Source organism: Euleptes europaea, chromosome 9 (genome assembly GCF_029931775.1).
Source record: "Euleptes europaea isolate rEulEur1 chromosome 9, rEulEur1.hap1, whole genome shotgun sequence".
Lineage (NCBI taxonomy): Eukaryota > Metazoa > Chordata > Lepidosauria > Squamata > Sphaerodactylidae > Euleptes > Euleptes europaea.
In genome coordinates, this window is record NC_079320.1 from 83,305,396 (window position 1) to 83,322,169 (window position 16,774).

Below are 16,774 nucleotides of genomic sequence, written 5' to 3' on the forward strand. Positions count from 1 at the left end.
ACTCTAATCAAGTATTAATACTCATACTCTTCCAAAGGAACTTCCAAAGGAACATAACTGTATAGTTAGGGAGTTGGGTTTGTTTAGTTTGGAGAAGAGAAGGTTGAGGGGAGACATGATAGCCATATTTAAATATTTGAAGGGATGTCATGTTGATGAGGGAACTAACTTGTTCTCGGTTGCTCCAGAGACTAGGACACGGAGTAATGGATTTAAACTAATAGAAAAGCGATTCCACCTAAACATTAGGAAGAACTTTCTGACGGTGAGGGCTGTTCGATGGTGGAATGTGCTGCCTCGGAGGGTGGTGGAGTCCCCGTCTTTGGAGGTCTTTAAGCAGAGGCTGGATGGCCATCTGTCGGGAGTGCTTTGATTGTGGGATCCTGCATGGCGGGGGGTAGAGGGTTGGGGTCACTGGGCATGTGTAGGGGGAGGTAGTTGTTAATTTCCTGCATTGTGCAGGGAGTTGGACTAGATGACCCTGGTGGTCCCTTCCAAATCTATGATTCTAGTTTGCAACCTTCAGCTTGAAAAGCAATTTCTTTTTTGGTTCTTGTAGGTTATCCGGGCTGTGTGACCGTGGTCTTGGTAACACCGTCCTTCAGTGTTACTCCTCTGAAGATGCCTGCCACAGCTGCTGGCGAAACGTCAGGAAAGAAAATACCAAGACCACGGTCACACAGCCCGGATAACCTACAAGAACCGATGAACTCTGACCATGAAAGCCATCGACAATAATTTCTTTTTTCCTTCCTCACTGATTTTTGCTTTGAATTACTTTTGGTTTACATTATTTTGTGATTACCAGCATCTTCCATGCAGGAGTTGTTTACGAGAAAGGTGTCAAGTGGTCGAGAAATTTGGGGAAAGCACGAAAAGACCTATCACAACTTTTGGAAGACCTGCTATGGCAGTCTATATATTTCAGATTCTTAGACGTGCTACTATGGACTCCAGCTTCTTCTTGATCTAAGAAAAGATGCTGCACTGTGCACCAAAAGTAACAGTGTGTGGTTCAGGAAGCCCTGAGCTCAAATGTCATCTCTGCTAAGGAAACTAGTAGGTCTCTTGGGCTCAGTTCTCCATCCACAATGTAGGGATAATAATCCTGGCCTAGCTACAGAGCTGTTGCTGGGATCTCCAAGAATATATATGTGAAACACTTTTAAACACTATAAAGCACTATATAATACCTATTTACAGTATTTATTCAAAAGGAAGACGATCCTGAATGTAAGACAACTCCCTTAAAAATGTTATGGTATTGGAAAGTGCAGTCAAGTCGTGGCTGAGTACGGCGACCCCCAAAGGGTTTTCAAAGCAAGAGCTGAATGGAGGTAGCAACCCTGGACTTCTTTGGTGGCCTCTCATCCAAGTACTAACCAGGGCTGACACTACTTAAGCTGCTGAGATCTAATGAGATTGGGCTAGCCTGGGCCTTCCAGGTCAGGGCAAACATACAAATTATTATTGGACTTAACTGTAACTTGTATGCAAATATAAGACAACCCCTGCTTGTTTTGATGGCATACCTGTGAAAAAAACTGGTCTTTGAATGTTTTTCCCCCTCAGGTATGTCATTGAAACATAACCAAACAGGAGATTGTCTTATATTGGTATATAAGTTACAGATATGTCCAATAATCATAATAGCGTGTATGTGTGTGTGTATAATATTTTTTGCCCTGACCTGGATGGCCCAGGCTAGCCCACTCTCATTAGATCTCGGAAGCTAAGCATATGTAAGCCAAAAGTGGCTTACATAATTTCCCTCTCATCCACTGTATCCTCACAACAACCCTGTGAGTTTGGTTAGGTTGAATACTTGGGACTGGTCCAACGTCACCCAGCAAGCTTCCTTGGCAGAGTAGGAATTTGAACCTGGGTCTCCTGGATCCACAACCCCAAGCGGACTCTCAGCATTAAGTATAAATGTGAAGTAGTATTTAGAAACATAGAGCTGGAAAGGATTTCAAGGGTAATCTAGTCCAACCCCCTGCCCAACACAGGAAATTCACAACTACCTCCCCTCCCTACTCCCCCACTGACCCCTGTTCTGTGCCCAGAGGAAGGCAAAAAGCCTCCAGGATCTCTGGCCTGGAGGAAAATCCTTTCCTGACCCCAAAGGGGTGATCGGCATTACCCTGGTTTTGTAAGAAAGGGCTCATTTTATAAAAGAGTGGTAAAATTAAGGAAAACAATAGATGTGCACAAATTTTTGGAGAATGAAAGTCTAGGTTTCTGGGAGCAATTGTTAGATTAAGATGACCTATCATGTTTCTCTAAGGCAGGGGTGTCAAACTCAATTGGTATGAGGGCTGGATATGACATAAATGCCACTTGGTTGGGCAGGGCCAGGCCTCGCCAGCCCAGATTGAGGGTGGGGGGGGTGGCTGCCTCATGGGCTGGATCCGAGCTCTCAAGGGGTCTTATGTTTGACACCCCTGCTCTAAGCCATTACTTACAACTTCTGCCTCTCCACCCTTCTAGATTGGGACCCCAATTTTGCGGGTTAATTTCTGCATAGAACATCAAACTTCAGCTCCCTCCCAGTGTGAGAGATCTTAGCCTAATGTATTTTTTAAACCAGTTTCTCTTCAACCAGGATTTTCACTTTATGACACTTGTAGGCCTCTTTCCTACTTAATCTGCTGCCTGGAACGCATCACAACCCCCCCCCCCCAAACCCAGAGGAGGTTTTTCATAGGGGGCTGAAGAGGCCACTGAAGAGAAGGGAATACTTCCAACCCGCCCCAACTTTGAACATCCCGGGACTCCACTGCTGGAGGAGGGCCTGTCTCCCCGGTGGCGGCAGGCCACCAATCCGAAAAGCTGCGGCGTCTGCCTTTGGTAAGGGTTGCCAGCCTCCAGGTGGCAGCTGGAGATCTCCTGGAATTACAACTGATCTCCAGACTACGTTGTTTATTTAAAACATGTGTTCCACTTCTGCTGGAGAAGGGGGCTACTTTAGAAGGAGGGCTGCATGGCACGAGACCCTACCCTTCTCTAAACCCCATTCTCCTAGGCTCTACCCCCCCCCTCCAAATCTCCAGGTATTTCCAAACCTAGAGTCGGCAACCCCAGCCTTTGGGCTACTCTCAAAGCGAAGCGGGCTTGGCCAAGGGGTCCCTCTGGCGCATCTGCCCCCCAATGAGACCCAAGCCTCTCGGGGCGAGGGAGCTGTCGATCGGGTGCAGGGGGGCACGAAAGGACCCCCCCCCCCAAGGGCTGCTTTCCCAAGCAGCCGTGGAACCTGAAGCTGGGCGACCTCCCTCTCCCCCCCCCCATCTCTCTCGCTCCATCAGCGATTCCAGCGGTAGAGCCTCCTCCCCTCCCCTCCCCTCCCCTCCCCTCCGTCCCCTCCCCTCCCGGCTTGGCTGGGCTCGGCTGGCGTCGCTGCCGAGTTTGTGCCGCCGCCGATCCCCGCGCAGCCCACGTGCCCCGGGCGGAGGGCGGCCTCCCCCCCCCCGCGCGCGCCCTGAGTCCGGCCGGCCGGCGCGATGTGCAGCGCCCCGCACGACCCCTTCTACTCGTCGCCCTTCGGCCCCTTCTACCGGCGGCACGCGCCCTACGGGCTGCAGCCCGAGTACCGCGTCTACGAGATGAACAAGCGGCTGCAGGCGCGCACCGAGGTGAGAGCGGCGGGTTGGGGGGGTCCCAGGACGCGCGGCGGGGACGGCGCCAGCCTCCTGGCCAGGAGGGGCAGCCCCTGCCCGCTCCGCCTTGGGGAAGAGGCAACTCTTAAAACAAACCCCAAAAAAGACTTCAGAAATGTCCCCCCCCCCCCTCTGCCGCGACTGCCGCATTTGCAGGGCTCGGGTTGACCCGGCGGCTTTGTGCGCGCGCGGAAGGATCCGTCCCCTGGGGCCTGCTGCCTTTGCAGCGTGGCGAGGTATTGCTTGCAGGGGCTAAGGGTGGTGGGGTTTTGGTTGGGTTGGGTTTAAAGCTGCTGGAGCGGAGGGGGGGGGGGGGGAGGCTGGCCTGCGGAGAGTTGCTCAAACTTATGGCAGGGCTGCCTTTCGGTCGCGTGAGCAAAGGCGTGCAGGAAGGGGGAAAGGGGGCTCCTCGCTTGGCCAGAGAAAGAAGCAGCTCCGCGGCTCGTTGTAAACAGCCCCCTCCCCCGGCAGAGTGATCGAAATGATCTCCCGAGTGTTTGCAGAATGTGTGAACGGTTTGTGTCCCCGTGTGCCCGTGCCGTGCAGACATGGCAGAGTTGAGAAGATGCTCGCTGGAAAAATCGCAGGCGACGCTCCCGGCTTAAAAGATGGTGTTTGCAGGCGATTGAAGGGGGGGGGGCTTTCCAGGGGTGACTTGTGTTACAAGTGTGTTCGTGTGGGTTTTTTTTTGGGGGGGGGTTAAGAACCACGGAGCTGCATTGTTTACTCCGTGTGTCTTCAATAGGCCATCTATTTTGGGGTCTATTTGGGAGACGGGAAATAGCCAGGAATAGAGGGATTTCGGGTTATTTTGCCCCGTCTGCTGCAGGTGGTGGCATAACTTTTCCAGAGGGACCCAAAGTTGCTGTCAAAGAAACCAACATCTCAATTGTCAGATGCAGCTATGGGCTGGGTGGCTGGGATCTAGTGAAGGAAAATGTGACCTGGTTTCTTATTGGCGGGTTGGAAATGAGGTGACAGATTTCCAATCTCTAGCAACACTCCTTGAATATTTGTGAAATCTGTCTGTCTGTCTACATACTTAATTTCAAGGAGGTTTCTGCCCCCACAGTGAGAAGGTTCTCAAGTTGTTAGTAGCTTGCAGGAAGGAGTACTTCAAAAAGGTAGAAGACTTGGGGATCCTCCTCTTTCCCAAGGGTGCTGGTGTTAGTGTGAGTCGGTATCAAAAATGAGAGCAGATCGGAGTTGTCGATTAATGTCAGCTCAACTAAAGTGAATTTGGAGAGTTCTTCTTTGGTGAAACAGCTGAAGGATTTCTAGGGAAGCCGAAAGGAACTCTCCAAAAGATTACTGAAATGTATCACCAGGAGGGTCCTACAGTTCCTCAACAGCGTGTCTCCCCAGTTTTGTCAATCTGTACGTGGAATGTGGTGATTTGTGGCAATTCGACGTTGTTTTGGCTTTTCCTTGACTGCCACAGGTTTACTTCTGAGTAGATCGGCTGTACTTGTTTCTCGTTTGAGGATATTGTTAAAAAGTACAGAGATTGTAACTCCCTGAATTGTTGTCATTGATCCATGTTTGGCCTGTAGGATGTTTGATTGGCTGGCTGCTTACACATTGCCCTGTTGGATACATCACTTTGTATTTGCAGATGATAATGGCTTATTGCGTGATTCCCTCACTTTCACCAACTTCTCAAACTTTGCCAGTTGCCCTCTTTCTTCCTGTGTGTGGTATACACAGACCAGGTGGAAAAAGCGAAATATCTGTCTGTCTATTCATCTATCATCTATCATTATGGGTGTGTGGAGAATTTAAATTTAAATTCAAGAGTGATGGCGAGTCTTTCTGATACATGTAGCAGTTACTTTTTCATGATTTTCTCCTCAGTTGAGAAGAGTTCCTATATGACAGCTATGCTTTTTAAAGAGTTTGTATTCTTGTGACAGTTTGTATTTCTGCAGCAATCATGGCTTCAGTTTGAGAGATTTTTGGGTAGCTTGTTTTTTAAGAAAATAAATATTTGCATATTAATTTTTATACACAGGAATGTATCATTTGTTAATTTTTCAGAAGTTTGCGATAGCCATTTTAAAATTGCTTCAGTTTTTACCAGAGTTCAAAAATGCTAAGCCCTAGAACCTGTTTTTAAGGCTAGGGTTGCTGGGGGAACTAATAGTTATATGTGCCTTTGGGCATATGCAGAATGCCCATTTCACCAGTGTGACACAAACCACAGCTTCTGGGGATGGATACAAGGTTTCTAAGGAAACTTTTTTATTAATTAGCTATTGAAACTTTAAATAAGATTGGAAACGATCTGGGTATTATTAATTGCTTTCTAATCACTTTTTGTTGTTGTTAAAATGGCTGATAATATGAATCACTTTCATTTGAAATGGGGTGTTGGAGAAAGGTTTTATGAATACTGCAGTCAGCCAAAAAGTCAAGTGAGCAGGTTCTAGATCAAATCAAGCCTGAACGCTCCCTAGGAGCTCAATTGACTAAACTGAGGCTATCGTACTTTGGTCACATTATGAGAAGAAAAGAGAGACTGGAAAAGACAATAATGCTAGGAAGAAGAATAGTTGGTTTTTATATGCCAACTTTCTCTATCATTCAAGGAGAACCAAACCGTTTTACAATCTCCATCGCTTCCTTTCCCCACAACAGACGCCTTGTGAGGTAGGTGGGGCTGAAAGAGTTCAGAGAGAACTGTGACTAGCCCAAAGTCACCCAGCAGGCTTCATGTGGAAGAGGGGAATCTAACCCGGTTCTCCAGATTAGATTCCACTGCTCTTAACCACTACAACATGCTGGAAAAGTTGAAGGCAGCAGGAAAAAAGAGGAAGACCCAACATGGCATAGATTGACTCTATAAAATAAGCCACAACCCTCAGTTTGCAAGACCTGAGCAAGGCTGTCAACAATTAGATGTTTTGGGGGTTATTAATTCATAGGTCAAGTCGCCATAAATTAAAAGCGACTTGACTGCACTTAACACACACACACACACACACGTATGAATCACTTGTCAGAGTCACTGTTCTTTAAAATTTATTTTTTAAATATGTGCCTCCTATTGACTGCCATGGTCCCATTTGGCCCCAGAATATCTAAGAGCTATTTCATACATCACATGGCAGGAAATCTGGATTTGTCACCAAAGAGACACTCAACAGGATACTGCAAACCAAGATCAGCTCTCTGATGAGTGTACCTGTATGATACTGTGTCTCATATTCATGCTCTTTAAGGTGTTCCTCTGAGATATTTTAAATTTGCAGTTAAAAATGATAAAATGTGAAAAGATCTTTAAAAACATGTTTTCTTTGTCCCACATTTTGTCACCTTGATTGACCAGATTTCAGAAGACGCTGCTTAGAAGTGCTGAAGTACTTATGAAAAAGGCATAAACTTACATAAAAAGTCTTGGCGTTTAATGTGAGAAATTCCCAGCTTAATCTCACCAACTAGGTGGCCGAAAGCAAGCTGCTGTTTCCTGAGCCCCTTGTGTGTGACGTGGGAATGCAGGGCTACTTTACATGGTTGTTGTAAGGATTACGAGGTAATGGGTAGGACCCCACAGGACCATTCTGCTGGTGGAGGTGGGTTCCACTGGGGGAAGAAGCCTTCTCCTGCTGCATGTCATCTGTCAGGAAGGCTCCTTCCACCAGAGGGAAGTGCCTTTGCTAGCGGATCAGAACCGTGGTATTCGACCACATACATCTGCAGTGCTTTTGTTCAGAATTCTGATATTAACAGTCTTGTGAGTGAAATTTTAGAAATCTGGCATTTTTTAGAAATTTTAGAAATTTGGCATTTTTGTGGCAGAGGAAAAATAATTGCTCACTCCTGGTTCACTGACAAATGAGAGCTGTTGTATTTCGGTCTGGCATCAACACTTCTTCCTTGATAAGGATGGCAGCGAAGCATCTTGTGACTGTAGTGATTTATTTCAGCAAATATGGAACTCTGGGCAAATATTCTCTGAAGTTTTGTGGACCTGTATACTGTAGGACAGGGATGTTCCTTAAACCAACATAGTTGGGCTTGTTTAAAGGTAGCAGTATTTTAATATGTTTTGCAACACAGTGCCACAACGATGCCTAGTTTATACTCTAGTCCAGCACACTTGGAAATAAGGTATGTTGAAATCAGTGGGACTCACTACTGAGTAAATGTGTTTAAGATTAAGATTAGAGAGTCAGAGGGGACTAAGAAGAGATGGTTTACTTTGTGTGATGTTTGATGCTTGCTTTAGGGAAAAAATAAGGTGCAGGACAAAATACATATTTTCTTTGCTGCAAATATGGTGTTTGGAGGTTTCACCCTTGTGATTCATTTATCTAAATATTTCAGACATTCTGTACTTCAACATAACTTGAATAATTTTGCTAGCAGTGCAAAGCTTAATGTTAAGTGAAACTGCACTGCACATTAATTTTTTCTTGTGACATTAGAAGCACCTTTGATGGCACAGTTCTTTTATGTTTTCTTTTTTTAAAAAAAGAACTGGTTTAAAATACAGAAGTGAAAAAAAGGTTTAAAACAAGGGAAAAGAATTTTATTTTTAGAAAGGTATTAGAATGTGTTTTAAATCTTGTGGTTGCACAGCTGGAGTAGAAGGCGCCAAGACCCCACATGCAATATGTTAATGTCCTCGAGGGCCTTGGGTGGGTTGACATGTTTTGGGGGCTGCATCTGCACAGTGTTGGATATGGCATCATAGCAATCATTTGCGACTGGATTGTCTCATCCACAGAGGATAATCCAGTTGGAACTGCTTGTTATAGTGCAACCATTATATAATACCCAGTGATGTGTGAATGCGTCCTGGGTCTCAACAGTTTTAGCCTCTTTCTTCGGGGAAAGCATTGGATTTCAGACAGAGGTGTTGGAAGAAGTCGCCAAACTGCCCTCGCACCCCAATCTGAATTTAAAATGTTTTCTGCCAATTTCTGCAGGCATATGCATTTTTCTGTAGGAGACAATAATGATAGGTGAAGAGAAATGCAGGCATAATGAATACATTTTTAAAACACTGAGATTAAAAAAAACCAAACCCAGCACACCTGTGTACCCCCAGGTTGTGTCCCTGAGACCTGGCAGACAAGCCTGCCTTGAGCTGTAAGCCCTTGGCCCAAAGAATCCCCAAAAGCAACAACCCAGACAGGTAGTCCTAAGGCAAATTGACTTTATTGGAAAATCAAACGGGTTAACAGTGCTTGCAAACTAACTAAGCCAAGAATGGCTGGCTGGCGCAAATCAGTAATATATATTAGCATAGCTGATATGGCAGGTTGGCATAGTAACTCAGTTTCCCATGGGAGAGGAATGCACGAGATAAAGTGTCCGTTAGAACAACAAAGCGAGGCAGTTGCGAGAAGCCGCGAGAAAGTCATAACACCTCCGAGGAGCCGAACAGGCCTGCTCTTGACATCCTGCTCCCCTTAGGGCCCCCTCCCGACCCGAAAGGGGGCTGGCTTCTGGGGGTAGGTGGAGTAGAAGGTTTGCACTAGCCGAGGGGCGGCGACGTCGCAGGCACGTACCCATTTGTCTTAGGCAGGGGGGAAGTGCTTCCAACGAACAAGATACTGGAGGGAGCCGTAGCGAATGTGAGAGTCCACGATTTTAGCAACCTCAAAATGCTCCTCCCCCCCCCACCATCACCGGTTGCTCAGGAAGCGGGTCGGGCTGCCACTCCGGGGAGGGAGTGTGCGGTTTCAAAAGGCTTACATGGAAAACTGGATGGATACTGAGTGCCTTTGGCAGAGTGAGTTCCACTGTCATGGGGTTGATGATACGAGACACGGGATAAGGTCCTACATATTTGGCACTTAGTTTGTCACAAGGACGGGTGGAACGAAGGTTCTTGGTAGACAGGTAGACCAAGTCCCCCACTTTATAGTCCTGGCTAGGAGATCGATGTTTGTCAGCTTGAGCCTTGTATTTACGTTTGGCTCGTTCCAAATTCTTTATCAGCCAGGGCCAGGTGGTATGAATTGCCTCTACCCATGTAGCTACATCTCCATCGCCCTCCCCCCTGGAAATATTTAGCTGTTCGATAGGACCAAAGTCTTGACCATATACAGCTTGAAATGGACTAAACCCTGTGGATTGGTGAACAGCATTGTTGTAGGCATATTCAGCAAAAGGCAACAGTTCAACCCAATTATCTTGGTGATAACTGACATAACAACGAAGATAACATTCTAACACAGCATTGACACGTTCAGTTTGCCCATCAGTCTGGGGATGGAATGCACTAGAGAGACCCTGCTCCACCCCCACCAATTTAAGAAAAGCTTTCCAAAATTTGGCCACATAGGTGCCCCCCCCCGTCACTCACTATCTTCCGCGGGAAGGAATGTAGACGGAAGACATGTGACACAAAGAGGCGGGCCAGCTTTGGGGCGGAGGGAATACCTGCACACGGGATGAGGTGCACCTGTTTGGAGAAAAGGTCCGTAACAACCCATAGAACAGTTTTACCCTCACTAAGAGGGAGGTCAGTCATAAAATCCATTGCAATGACTTCCCAGGGTCTGGAGGGGATTTCTAAGAGTTGCAAGAGTCCGGGGGGTTTCCCTTGAGAACGTTTGACAGTGGCACAAGTAGGGCAGCCGCGAACGAAGGAGTCCATGTCAGTGTGCATTCCCGCCCACCAGAATTGCCTGCGCAACAAGTGAAGAGTTTTCAAGAATCCAAAGTGCCCTGCTGTTTTAGCTCCATGGGCTAATTTTAACACTTCCTTCCGCAAGTCCTTGGGCACGTATAATTTAGAGTCTTTGTACCAGCAACCGCCACGTTCCAGAAGGGAGGGAGGGAGGGTGTGAGCCAAGAGTTCAGCCTGGCAAAGGGCACGGAGTGAGTCCAGGAAGGAATCAGACAGGTCCATCTTACTCGGTGAGATGGACGAGGCTGGTTGTGGAACCGGAGGAGCAATTGGAGGAGAGGGTGGCACGTCCGCACGTACGGGCGCCGGGGGGGTGGCTGTGGAGGGCGAGGGAGTCAGGTTCGAGTTCTGGACATCCCCCCCCGCCAGCGCGGGGCTGTCATAGGGTCTGTGATCTGGTCTGGACGGCGAGGGTCGGCAAGAGACTTCTTTGCGCTGGGGTGAATAAGGAGACCGTGGGACTGTCAACTTTGGTAGGATATTGGGGGAGCCTGGAGAGAGCGTCCACCAGTACGTTTTGCTTGCCCGGGACATGTTTGAGTACAAAACGGAATTGGGAAAAGAAGTCAGCCCAACGAAGTTGCTTCGCAGGCAGTTTATGGGTCCCAGTTAGTGCCTCCAGATTTTTGTGATCTGTCCAGACTTCAAAGGGGACCCGGGAACCCTCAAGGAATTGTCGCCATGTAGTCAGAGCATGGTAGATGGCGGCTGCTTCTTCTTCCCAAATGGGCCAGTTGAGTTGGGAGTGCGCAAACTTTTAAGAAAAATAAGCGCAGGGGTAAAGCAGACCATCATTGCCCTGCTGCAGAAGGGCACCTTCCATGGCTACATCCGAAGCATCTACTTGTACTATAAACATACGATCAGGATGTTTTAAAACTGGTTCAGAGGTGAACAAACACTTAAGGGTATCAAAAGCAGTTTAACATTGGAGAGTCCATAGAACTTTGGCTGTGGGGAGAGAGGAGGAAGCCCCCTTGCCTTTAGTCTGGAGGAGATCAGTGATAGGCAGAGCAATTTGGGCAAAGTTGGGAATAAACACCCGACAAAAGTTCGCAAAGCCAAGGAATTCAAACATACCAAAACAGCTGGAAAAGGCTGTGAGGGGCTCATCCCCTCACAGGCTTTACTTCTTAACTTTCAGGCTCTGAGCCTTAGAAGATTGGGAAACTCAGAGGTCTAGGGAATCAAAGCCCCTCTTTTCTTGTGGCTTCCTCAGAGTTTGCAAAGTTCCCCCTTTTTCTAGTATGGAGAAACCGGACTGCTTAAAATGACATAAGGTTCTAATAAAGTTGACCAAGCATTTGACACTCAAATATAGGGGGTTTATTGCTCACAAATACATATTGAAAACATGGTTTGAGCAATGCATTCAGTCAAGCAATGTAATATGAATACTTGCTCAGATCTTTCTCGGAGTATATGGTCCTGCCTTGAATGGAGCTACATATTCTGCCACAGCCTTGGATAGTGTTTGTGTATGTGTGAGAGAGAGGATGTGCCTAGAAGAATACCCTTTGTTTCCTGATACGTTTGTGCAAGAGGAGAGGGGTGTTTTCTCAAGGGACATAATGTATTAAGAATAGTCTTAATGGTCTCAATGTAAAAGAGATTATGATATGATTTCTTTTTGCTTTTTATTAATTTCTTTTCTATTCTGTTTTGTTTATACTCTTAATTTAAAAAAACTTAAAAAAGAATAGTCTAAAACAGTTGGCTCATCTCTGACACACTCATCAAGATTTATTATTTAATTACTTCATTACACCCCATCTTCCTCCCCAATAAAGACTCAAGGTGGCTTGCATAATTCTCCTCTCTTCCGTCTTATCCTCACAACTGCCCTTTGAGGTAGGTTAGGCTGAGAGTGTTGGACTAGGCCAGCAAGCTTCCAAGGCAGAGTGGTGATTTGAACTTGGGTTTCCCAGATCCTAGTCAGCCCCTCTAATCACTACTCAACACTAGTTCTCACCAGATGATGACTGAAATGTCTATAGTTATCATGGAACATGTAGAGGGATTCCTCGGATGTGGTCCCATCATCTGCCCTGATAGGTCACACAAACCACTTCATAATATCATGGGTGGCACTTGCATTTTTTGCTTTGTGCAGACAACAATAAACAGGGTCCATGAAAGGTGTGGAGTGGAGAGGGGTGTTACGGCGACATGCCCTGCTCTGAATGTGCATGCACAGATTGGATCTTGTCTGCAGGTCGGCTCATACTAATGGATGGTCTAGGATGGTTCAAAAGGCAGAGGTCACGATGGTGCCTGTATCTTGTATGTGCACAAATCTGTGCTACTGCGACCCAGCTCTCCTACGGGGTTTCCCGCAGAGGGCTAATAGTTTGAATATTGCATATTGGTGGTCGTGGGTGGGGTATGCCAGAATCTGGGCAGGGAATGGGTTTTCTGTAGTCCAAACTCCTGTTGGATCTGGATCTTGGAGGGAGGAAAGCTGAATTATAGTAGGCAAAAGTACTACTCTGCTAATCGGCAAGAGCACAAGACCAGTTCTTGCTGTGCGGGGGAGGGCATCTTGAAACAGCTAGCAGGTATCTGGCTACTTGTTGAGTAATAAAAGAATTTCTGTCTGATAAAAGATACCCCACCAACTGCTGGTGTGAGAAACTCTGAGCACGTGACGACAAAGGTCTGATATAAACATTCTGCGGCCTCAGCTAAAACTTACAGTACAGTAACATATGAATTAAGGGTTCAGGTACCCCAACCATGCATGGACAACCCCTGTCGCTGAGAGGAGTTATCTTATATCTACCATATAAAATGGCTGATGGAAGAATATTAAACCTGGCAAGCATAAATGCTCTGCTCATATCGTGACTCCTGTCTGCCCATCCAGGGGCAGGACTAAACTTTTTCCAGGATTTCTGTTTCCTGGGCAGAGTAACCCACTTTCTTCTGTTTGTTTCCTGCCTCATTATGGAGAGCAGGCATTTGGTAGCAGCTGCTCAGTAAGACCCCCACAACTCATCAGGAGTCACCTAATACTTCTACCCTTTCTACCCTTTTATACCTACTTCTCATTTCTTTATTCTATACCTCAATTCCTCTTTTTGGCCTATTATCCTTCCTCCCCTTCTGAGGGCAGAGTGGCAGAGCTTATGAGGACTTCAACTAAGCCTTGGAGGTTTTCATTTCGAAGGAGGATGGGGATCCCCTTGTCCTCCCAAAAATGGGAGGAAGAGAGTAGTCCTGGGTGCGATCGAGCCGTTGCAGAGGATGCCAGATGATCAGATGCTGTAAGAAGAGTGTGCTGCACAATCCGACTGTGCCTCAGAGGACGGCTCAATGGCAGTGGCCAATTTTGGCGGGAAGATCCTCTGTGCTGACAAAGATGGCGGGTGCTCGGGATTGGTGCTCGTGGCTGCAGTGAAGCGTGGTGCTCGTGGCTGCATCATCGTGGAGCTGGCTAGAGGCACCTCTCCTCCCTCTGAATTACCTCAGAGGTAGCAAGCTGGCTTTGCCACACCACATTGGAGGAAGCTTGGTCCCTGCAAAAGTAAGCCGCACCTTCCCCACAAGGAACCCAGCAAAGATATCGTTCCAGTTCCTCCTTTTAGATCACATTCTCTCCATGGCTCTTTTAGGCAGGGAAGCAGGAAGGATTCCTCAGGTATAGGGGGCAGGTTGCAGGACACCAGCCCTGACTGGCTAAGGCAGCACAAAAAATGGCAGGACACAGACCCCACCCTTCTCACAGTGACCCAGCCCCTTCCTGCTGGGACTCAAGGGAGTCAGACCGTCCTTCCAATAAAGAAAAAGGGGAAATGTCTGAGGTTGTAGCTCCCAGAGTAACCAAATGTCTTTTTAACCAAGAGGAATACCAGGGACTATTAGCCGAGGCTGTGATGGCATGAGATCTCTCAGAGTCCCCAGAAATGGGAAGAAGAGACCAATCTTTAAACCCAACCCATACGGAACAAAAATCCCCCTCAGATCACGTCGTGTGGAAAAATGGTTGCTGTTCCCAGAATTCTTTGAGAACCAAATGAAAGAGGAATAGAAAGAATGTTTTTCTTATAACCAGAACCTGATGTTAGCAAAAAGGTTTCTTTACCTAACCAAGCTACGCCTCTGTCCCTTTCCATGGTTTGCAAACTCCCAGGCATCAGGTGTTTTGATTCTGCCGTCCTCTCTCCACCCTCTCATCACCAATTGTTGTAAGTTTTCAAATGGTTGTTTTAGGAGATCATAACTTTTTTTCCCCTTCAGTGCTTTTGGAAAACTAGCTTTCTTCTGTGTGATAATAAGATTATTCACAAAACAATCTTGGTAACACAAATGACAAAGATTAGCTACTGAGTGTGATCAGATTTTACTCAGATACATTTACGTGTTTTGGAAAAATGAAAATTAGAAAAATGTATTGGAATGGTAACTGTTTTGATGAGGAATTAACAATTATGGCAAAGGTAATAAAGTCCTTTACAAGATTGTGCTTTGGAGGTATTTAAATGAAAAGCCACCTTGAAAAGGTGACCAATCAAACATCTTCCAACTTAGCCTTGGTATTGAAAATGGAGTCGACTAACATTGCAGTGCCTGTATTTTTGCTACAGATTGTCTTTTTATTTCTTTTTAAATTTTATTTCTTTTTATTTCCATTTCAAAAACCCTCTGGAATATTCTTTTCTTTATAGATTCTCCACATACCACCAGTGATTGATTTGGTCCCTTTCCCTATTCTTGAATTCTAATATACTGAAAATCAGTGTGTATCAGTGTGTCTTCACTGAATTTGAGGAGTGGTTTTGATGAAGAAGTCCAATATAAGGGGGAAGCAAATGAGCTCACCTTAATTATCAACAATTATCAACAGGGCAAAGCATTCTTTCCCCTTGAATGTAAAAAATGAAATCACCCAGTTAATTTTGTCTCTCCTATATTCTTATTTGGACATGGATGGAGCAGGTAAAGCTGACCTGAGATATATAAAGCTTTCTATCAGAAGTAGTTGACAGAATATTAAAATGATCAAAGCACGATATGCCCAAAACTAGAACAACAGTAGCACAAACAAAATCATAATATACAGCCTAAAAGGCACAACAGTAAAAACAGACCACTGATGGCTTAAAATGATAGTTTCCAGGCTAAAATAGTATTAAAAGGTCAACTATTAAAAGCCTGGGTGAACAGAAACATTTTTGGCCTGGCACCTCATAGAAAGCAATGTAGGTGCCAGGTAAGCCTCAAGGGGAAGGGTTGGAATGCAAGGTGCAACTACTGAAAAAAACCCTGTCTCTGGTTGCCTTCTACCTCCCTCCCCTCTGAAGAAGCATCGATTTTTATATGCTGACTTTCTCTACCTTTTAAGAAGAATCAAACCGGCTTACAATGTGAGGTAGGTGGGGCTGACAGAGTTCTGAGAGAACCGTGACTAGCCCAAGGTCACCCAGCTGGCTTCATGTGGAAGAGGGGGAAATCGAACTCGGTTCATCAGATTAGAGTCTGCCTCTCCCAACCACTATACCACACTGGCGTGGGCACAGATAGCAGGACTTGCGAGGCAGATCTTAACTGGTGGGCTGGATAGTATGGCAAGTGATGGTCTTTCAGGTCCTTCTACTTTGTGACCATGTGCCTAACTTCAGAAAGTGGAAGGGACATAAAGCAAGATCACTGAAAAGAATCTTAACCCATACCCAGCCTATCAAATATCCCAGTTCCATACCATTAAGAGCCTTATCAGAAAGGCCTTGAATCATTCCAGAAACGAACAAGCAGCCAGTGGACTTTTAAGGACAGGGTGAGATGCCTCGTCCATTCTTGGCCTGGCTGCTGTGTTTTGGACGTGTTGAAGTTCCCAAAAATCTTCAAGAGCAACCCCCTGTAGAATGGATTGCATCAGCCTAACTTGGAAACAGCTGGAGCCTGGATAACAGTGACCAACCAAATTTTGCAAGGAAGAGCTGCATTTGGTGAACCACTGGAAGCTAGCATGAAGGTCTAAGCTGTGACCCCCAGTTCCCTAGAGTGCAGCTTTCTCCAGAGTAAGTTGAATCCCGGCTCCATGATCAACTCTACCACTAACTAGACTTGGGTTTCAGCAGATTTAGTTGTCGTCCAATGCATCGCTGCTTCTAGACCCACAGGATGTGTAGTGCCTCTGTGGTGTTGGAGGAGCAGCTTAGTGTAGTTATTAAATAATATTGGGGGGGGGATAACAGTCCCTCAGCACCATCTTCTGGAGTCAAGTCATCCATATGAAAGGCTTATAGAGCTAGCCATAAATTAAGACATTCATTTTCTGAGGCTGGGTATTTAAAACATTTATATCCTGCCTCTCTTTACAGTAGACCATTACTTCAAGTTTGCTTTGTGATTTTTACTTTCTCCCCGAACACTTGATCAGGTTATGTGTAGCACAGAAGATACAGGTATTGTGGTCCCCCAGGCCTTCTGTGCAGCCCACCCAGTGAAAGGTTCATTATTTTAAATTCTGGTA

At 46.2% G+C, this 16,774-nt stretch overlaps 1 protein-coding gene across 5 annotated transcripts in view; it reads left to right on the plus strand.

Annotated features, from left to right (window-relative positions):
- Window positions 1–3,500: 3,500 nt before the first annotated feature.
- The window catches only part of LDB2 (LIM domain binding 2), a 334,225-nt gene continuing 320,951 nt past the window's right edge, over window positions 3,501–16,774 (plus strand). For all 5 annotated transcript variants that reach the window (XM_056855338.1, XM_056855339.1, XM_056855340.1 and 2 more), the window contains exon 1: window positions 3,501–3,632. In XM_056855338.1, coding sequence (XP_056711316.1) covers window positions 3,501–3,632 — 132 coding nt within the window. The remainder of the gene's footprint in view (window positions 3,633–16,774) is intronic.